This window comes from Echiichthys vipera (genome assembly GCF_963691815.1).
Source record: "Echiichthys vipera genome assembly, chromosome: 2".
Taxonomy (NCBI): domain Eukaryota; kingdom Metazoa; phylum Chordata; class Actinopteri; order Perciformes; family Trachinidae; genus Echiichthys; species Echiichthys vipera.
Window position 1 is genome coordinate 26,743,239 of NC_139827.1, and position 8,290 is coordinate 26,751,528.

Here is an 8,290-nt window from a genome sequence, read left to right on the forward strand (position 1 = left end):
GGCTTGCCAGTTAAGGAAGTATGCTGAGACATTTTGTTAGAATGCTGAATAATTAATTAGATTTGGCAGGATCCTAAACAGCCAGAAGAGATGACAAGGCTCCTTCACTCTACTATTAAACAGGCTAGCATTACAAATGTCAATAATAATAAAATAATCTCTACTAATTGACAGATCACTTTTTTGTGATTTTTTTTGGCCTTTCGTGCCTTTATGTGGATAGTATAGCTGGAGGTTGAGCAACCGGGCATCCCTGACGAATCTCATTTGTGGGGTTTTTATCACAGTTCTGAGTTGGAGACAATCTGCTTTGCACCTCCATGCTTTGCTCAACAAATGGATGAATTACTGAGTAACATTACAAAATGTCTCTCAAGGAGACATGTACCTGACAGGAAGAGACTCCAAATGACCAAAACAAGAAACATACAAGATGCAAGACCGCTGCAAAGAGAAACAAAGCAACTACAAAGAGACACAAAACAACTACAAAGAGTTACAACAAAAACTACACTGACAAAAAAACAAATACAAAACGACACAAAAAACAAGGAGACACAAAACAACTACAGAGACAAAAACAACTACAAAGAGATACCGAAAAATACAAAGAGACACAAAACAACTAGAGACACAAAACAACAAGGAGACACAAAACAACAAGGAGACACAAAACAACTACAAAGAGATAACCAAAAATACAAAGAGACACAAAAAAACAAGGAGACACAAAACAACTACAGAGACAAAACACAACTACAAAGAGATAACCAAAAATACAAAGAGACACAAAACAACTACAATGAGATAAAAACAAAACAACTAGAGACACCAAACAACAAGGAGACACAAAACAACTACAAGAGATAAAAAAACTACTAAGTGAAAACATTGCTACAAAGAGACACAAAATGACCACAGAGAGATGCACAATGACTACAAAAGAGACACAACACAACAACAAAAAGAGGCTAAACAACCTTATAGTCTGTGTGTGGTGGGTGGGGTTGGTTACCTTTCACATTTTAACCAATACCAGAACCAGGAATACAGTACCATTAGACAACGATACATTTTTTCTGTTCTCCCTCTCAGTAATAAAAATGTAATTCACATTTGTCCTATTTACTAAGAACATTTGTCAGTTATTAAGAACATTTTAAACACATTTTAAACCCCCTCCCTAGCCCCCTCTCTCATCCCAGGGGGTGCTCTTAGGTACTGAAATGTGGCATTACCCTTAAACGTACCGTATTCTATACCCAACTGTAGTGTAGGGGCCTTTTACATGTCTGTGATGATGATGAATAACTACTTGTATGTGATGGATGAACCTAAGGTGCATTTCCCCGTGTTGTCCATTAGATGGAACTCTCACAAACCCACCATTAGGTAGGTACAGTACAGTAGCAGCTCTCAGATCTGTGTGAAGTCTCAGGGGTTCAATTTTGCTGGCTTCATTAACGTTTAGGTGCATTTTATTTTTTGCGCCACATTACAACAATTGTGTGTTTTACAGTATGTTTATAGTGATACATATGCGCGTCTGTGCATAGCCTGAAATACAAGCCAGCCGAGGTCATACTTCACCAAGTCACTGAAGACCTCTTAATGTAAAGAGAGCTTTGAAACGCCTCAGAGAAGATACACATCTTCCTGTCTCACTGCCTCCAGTGTAATGAACTAGGTCAAACTGTCTCCACTTTCATTGACTGTAAAGCCCTACGCAGAGTGGTAGACTCCAGAGCCATGAAAGTCACACTTGAGGGAGTAATGGCTGTTATAAAGTGGTGATTAGACTGGGGTAATTTCAAAATTAAAAACAGGAGACTGTAGAGGAAACATGACTTGTTAATATCGATCAAATGTTTATCTGAAGCAAGAACTGTAATGTGCTGTATTTAAAATGAAATACTGTCAATAGAAAGGCAGACATAAAACACAAATATATCTAAGCATCAGCTCTTCTTTTAGTTCTTGTTCCTGTTACTTTTTACACAAAAGATCATCTGTATCTGAACAGCCCAAAATGGAGTCATTGATGGCTGCCAACGAGACTACTGGAAAATGTTTGATGTTGTTTTTGTGCAAGATTTTCAAAGCATATAATGTGTGTTATGTTCAGTCAATTTGCTTTTCAAAAACCATGCAATTTGGCCTCAGTGCCACCTAACAGAGGACTTATTTTCTCTTGGATGATAATAACACAAACTGGTACGCTGTGTTTTTCTGCTCGCAGGCCTGGCTGCATCGAGGGCTGGAAAACGCACACTGCCGCCAACTGGAGAAACATGCTCAATTTGATGCAGCTGTCTCCTGGAGCACAAGCTGATGATGTGATTTTGTGTGGTAAATCTGGATTTCAGAGCTGTGGTGGCATGGCGGGGGCTGTGGCTGTGGAGCAGGGGCCAGCAGGCCATATAAAGCAAAGGGCACGCCAGGCTGGATAAGGATCAGGGGAGGATGAGGGAGAGAGGGGAGAGAAAAGTGAGAGAGGGGCCTCTGGGTCTGGCTGTCGGCCCCCAGAGCAGGGGGCGCTGGCCAGGGTGCCACATCGTTCAGACGGCCTGGTGTACACAGAGAAATCTGATCTAATGTGGAGTTTTGACACACAAACATTCTTTTTGAGAAACACCTTCAAATAGTTGGTACATTTACGCAAGTGCTGAGATGCTTGAACTTGAGCATTTCAATTTAATGCTACTTTATACTTAATCCACTACATTCCAGATGGAAATATTATACTTTAGATTTATGTGACAGCTAGTCACTTTAAATAAGATGAAAAAGATAGAAAGAGGAAAGAAAGAGAGAAAGAAAGAGAAAATCAGATAAACTTTATTATCAGATAATAAACAAGTTGTTCCAGTCCTTTCTGTCTCATAATCCACTGCATAAAAAAGGTGTTCTTGTCATGTTGTGATATCTAAGAGTTGTTGGAGACATGTCCCCTCTGAACTTCAGGTGGTTTCGTTTAAATGGCAGTTTGAGGCCCCAAAAGGAAAAATGATCCACTGTTAAACCAAAACAGCAAAGATTAAAGAGAAGTGCAAAAAAAAGGGATACAAATTTGTGGAGCAGAACTTAGTTTCTTCTTTGTTATTCTCCCATTAATCTCCTCATGACCCCTCAGATTTGTGTCCCTTTGGAGGCGACAAAACACCTACGTTGGGAACCATTGGACTAAACTACTGACCTGTAAAAGTAGTAAAAACTAGCTCCACCTCTAGCTAAATGCTGCTTACACATTGATACAATTGTTTAATTAATTATGTCATATTATATCAGGCACAGGAGCCATTTTCTGCTGAATGAGTACGATTGATACTTTAGGTACTTCTTGCAGATAATTCTTCAGGCATTGGAATGGAGTAATGGAGTATTTTTTACATCGGGGTTATTGGTTCATTTACTGAAGGAATTGCTCTGAGCAGTTCTTCCACCACTGATGTAACTTAGACACAGCAGAACGCTGTGCTGTTTGCTGAAGAGAGAAACATAAGGGCCACTGATGTTAGTGCACGGTATCTGAACAGAAGATTTAGATCTATAATAAATCTGAAAACCATTACCTTTGGCAGCACAAACACCTCCTTAGCATGAAAGGCTGTCACATTATTTGCTTGGATGGAATTCAGTATAACTTAACTGCTTTGTGTTCATTTTAGCCAAACTAGATCCAGAAATCGGAAAAGTTACAGTTTTGCAGAAAATGAACATATCTCATGTTGTGACATTATTCCAATATTATTTTTCTTCAATTTAATGCAACAATGTGCAAACTCGGATCACAATTGTCTTCTCCCCACATTTATTGACTCTTGTATACAAGTTCTAAATGTGAGAGTGTATTTGTCCTACATCTTGAGTTTATTATAGGCCCAGTCAAGGTGCGGCTAGTTTTTCTCCACGACTCATTAAAGTTCTGCATTCAACGGTGATTAAAAAACAAATAATATTATATACAAAAACATGTAATTGTCATTCATCTCACAGCTGAGGCGAATTGTTAAAATGAGTCGTTAATTAACAAGGAATTTCCATGGCGTTACACTCGCGGGAGAAAGCATCTCATGGGGAACACAACGACACCCAAACGCAACGAAGGGCGCATCAGCCAACGCGATATTAAGTGCCTTTACTGAGCGTTATATCACAAGACAGGTGCAAGAGTCAGCTCTTCAACACACGGCTCATGTTACTGTTGTCTGCGCTGAGTGTTAGGTTGAAGAGCAACATTACCGCTGATCCTCTGTCAAAGGGTAAGTCTGGCCTTAGGGGGGAGAGAGGGAGAGAGAGAGAGAGTGAACGAGAGGGAGAGAGAGGCTCTGGAGTTAAAGGTCAGCGGTGACTCCATTGAGGGAAATAAAAAGCTCAAATGTCTTGCCATTTCAGCGGAAAGGGTAAAGACGCCCGTCAGCAAACATTTAAATGTTTCAGATCATCTAGTAGTGATAAGCTTATCTTAATCAGACCGATGAGGGCTGCACTCATTTCAAACATACTGCTCTTAGTCGGAGATTTTTTTTGGTTCCCGCAATGAAGCAGGAGCGGCAGCGGAACAGCCGTTTTGGAGATGAAGTTACTTGTCTACATGGATTACTTTTTATAGGAGGTTATTTGCTGCTTTTGCGAATTTTCCGAGTAACTAAAGTCTCGAAGTCAAATGGAAATGCCAAGTATAATTATACAGAAGAAAAACAAAAAGATGAATTACCTTGCTCAAATGCAATTACGCAAAGTTTGGATAACCTTTGACGGGAGCCGCATCTCTAAGATGCAGCGTTCATGGTTCAATAGTTCAACAAAATCATAAGTGAGGTCGACAAGCTATTGCCAATGCGAACCACCACTGCAATACTGTTATAGGCTTACTGTATATGTCATAAAACGTCCCCGGGTGCTGTCAAGGGTTATCAAAACTAGTATAATGTCTTAGTGGCCTCTAAAGGATGAAAACAGCTGCATTCCTATAATGGCATAAAGGCGCGAATAGGGAATAGGTTTCATCAGCGCACGCACGCACACACACGCTCCACAATGTCGTTCCTGTCAGTATAGCTGATTTTGAGCCTTCCTATGTCAGAGTGGAATAGGAGAGGGGGAGGCTCGACCACGCGGATGGCTGCCGCCCTGGCGGATCTTTATTTTGATTTGCACTCTAATTGACCCAAATAAGAGTGCTGTACCACGAACAGAGGTTTTCTCCTGGCTACGTGGCCTCGAGGGGACGGGCCTGGACGTGAGCACGCACACACACACACAGATGGAGAGAGAGAGAGAGAGAGAGAGAGAGAGAGAGAGAGAGACAGAGAGAGAGAGAGAGAGAGTGTAGTAATTCCCCTTTCCTTGGAAAACCCCATTTGCCAATGTGCTTGTCCAATCACTGATCGCCCACGGCTCGTCGAGCGTTTGTCTTGACGTTTCACCGTACAACCGCTTCCGTCTCCCTGTCTCCCTCTCCTCCCGCTGGCATCGAGGAGATCCCCGTCCCGTCTCTGCCATGAGTCTGCATCCGATCATAGCGCCGAAGCAGCGATGCTTGAAATGACTGCTCGGACCCCGGCTTGTCTTCACGTACAAGCACCACAGGATCAGCTCGGTTTTGCGTAAAAGCTCCGTGAAATCTGGAAAACATGCAGGAGAAGCTAACGGACAACCAGAATCCCCCTTCGTCGAGGGCGTCGTCGTTTTTCATCGAGAACCTACTGGGCAAGGATCGAGGGCATGAGTCGGTGTCGGACAGGAGCGTTGGGGATGCTGGAGTGGAGACGGTCTCCACCGGCCGCGTCCTGAACGCACATCACCCCGAGGCGAGCGAAGGCTTCAGCTCCACAGCTCGGTCCCCGTACAGAGACTCGCCGTTGCAGTGGTACCGCGGGGACACTGCCTTAAACTTCAGAGCTTTGGAAACACCACAGAGTGAGTAGAGAGCAGCTTTTACGCGTCCTGAAAATAGTTTCCCCCCACGAAAAAAATGTGAAAAAGTGGGCATCATAGCCTATATGTCACACATAACGTACACAACGCATACACAGTTTGTTGCATCTATTGCTGGCACTGTGGGCAGGGGTGTAATAGACTGTTGCATACAGTTTACCATCATGTTTATTAACGGAATATAGCTGCAAAAATTAACTGAAAATCATGGCGTACCAGAATTATCTAATGACAACAGATATTTCAAGTTAAAATAGAACAGCAGAGGGTAGTTATTACATACGCTCTCCGGTTCTAGGTCACATGTATGCGGCTTCTCTTTACAAGCAGACATCGCTGATTGTTTAGGTGCATTATTCACGCTGTCAGGTCGTTCATTCAATGGTGTAAATGTATTAGGGCGACTTTAGTGGAACCATATGGAGTTAACAAAGAAAGCCAGCTTTAAATGTTGCTTCTTGGTTCATTAATTAAAACCAACAAAGTCAGGGCGAGTCGAGTGTGGAGTCCCGTCTCTCCACTCCGTTCACCCGCTCTGAGCTCGCCGAGCTTCCCAAACTCGTTTAAAGGCTCCCGTGCACTGCGCGTCAACATTCATCAAATTATTCTACGCACCCCCGACGTTACAGCGATTTGAAAAACGCACGAATGTTTTCATGTCTGATTACCATAAACGCAGTTCATCCTTTACCACAGAAAAAACATACGATTGCTTATGGTTGCATGTAATAAAAAAACCCGTGTCTGTGTCTGAAGATTACGCACGTGGAAGACGCACAGATGCTCAAAATATAACCCAAAATAGACACACAGCATTGCACGTTGACATGACGCGTTTACGCACATTCAGTGTCATTAAGGCTACCCTGACACCCAAACAGGGTGCTCCTCCCTTATTTGTACAATCAAATGTTTTTATTTTAAAATTGTAATACCACCACCCTTGTGTTCACAAGTGATGGACCAATGCCAGAGTAAAAACTACTAAGATTTGGTAGATCTATTTATTCTACTCTTATCTGTATCGCAATCGGGCCTTACACAACTTCCCCCCATGGATCCTGCGTTATGCAATCCAATCAAAATGCCTTAGGTTTCTTTGCCCATGCGCACCCCAACTTTCTGCTAACGGGTGAACTGCAAAATACAAATGGCATTCAATCCAAATTCATGAATACATTTCTATATGTGTGAATGGGAACCTCAAATAGCTTGATCTCCTCCAACGTGTGTCCGTCATTTTCTTTTGGTGCATAGTTTCTTATGTATTTATCCTGCAATGTTTCCATACATTGAAGTAGAGGGAAACCTTTATTCCTCTCAAGGCTAAAAATATGTATGTTAGGCTGAGAAATAATACTTTGAAAGTCAGTCATGCTCCTTTTGTTTCTTCTTTCAGGTCCAAGAGAAAATACAAGTTCAGACGACCACTGTTGCTCCATATCGACCAGTGACAGGTGCTCCCCCGCCGTGTCTGAGCCGATTACGGAGGGCAGAGACGAGACCGACAGGAAAACAGGCGAAAGCAACCTGACGGACGACAACGAGGACGCGCACAACTGTTTTGGCGCACGGCCAGAGCAAGAGGACTCGGGTTCCACTCGGAAGAAAAAGACTCGGACGGTGTTCAGCCGCAGTCAGGTGTTTCAGCTCGAGTCCACCTTCGACGTGAAGCGGTACCTGAGCAGCTCGGAGAGAGCCGGGCTGGCGGCGTCTCTCCACCTGACAGAGACCCAAGTCAAAATCTGGTTCCAGAACCGCAGGAATAAATGGAAGAGACAGCTTGCGGCGGACCTCGAGGCTGCGCACATCCCACACTCCACCCAGCGGATTGTCAGGGTCCCGATTCTGTATCACGAGGGAACCGCGCCCACTGCAGCACTGGGTTTCAACCTGAACGGACATCCACTGTCTCCACCGGGCTTCTCCAGCTCCATCAACTATCCACTGTCCTCGTTTGCTCACTCCATGAGCATGTTGAGATCACAGATGACCGGCTTGGTGTAAATACTGTTGAAGACAAACTTTGTTTATAGACCCACTCTGTTAATACTGAGCCGTGCAATAACCCACAATGCCGCAGAAAACTGTCCACTGCATCCAAAGATTCTAGCCGCAAAGACATTAAATATAACACACAATAATGGATCATCTCTATCTGCTCATGTGCTCCTGTCACAGGATATGTTCACGGCCGAGAACAAGGCAGGCCGAAGCTGTTCATGTACTGTATGTTTGAATACACACATATTTTTGCAAACATTTATATTTAAAGCCACACATTTTTCCAACGTTGTCACTTTTTCACATAATAGTTAAATAAAAAAAACAAGCACAACATTGTCTGCTT

The 8,290-nt window shown here is 43.0% G+C and overlaps 1 protein-coding gene across 1 annotated transcript; it reads left to right on the plus strand.

Annotated features, from left to right (window-relative positions):
* Positions 1 to 5,636: 5,636 nt before the first annotated feature.
* On the plus strand, positions 5,637 to 7,947 carry hmx1 (H6 family homeobox 1; the record flags this gene model as incomplete). The annotated part of the gene is made up of 2 exons (XM_083922199.1): positions 5,637 to 5,922; positions 7,340 to 7,947. 2 exons carry the CDS (start codon positions 5,637 to 5,639, stop codon positions 7,945 to 7,947), a joined length of 894 nt encoding a protein of 297 aa, XP_083778325.1.
* Between the last annotated feature and the right edge of the window lie 343 nt (positions 7,948 to 8,290).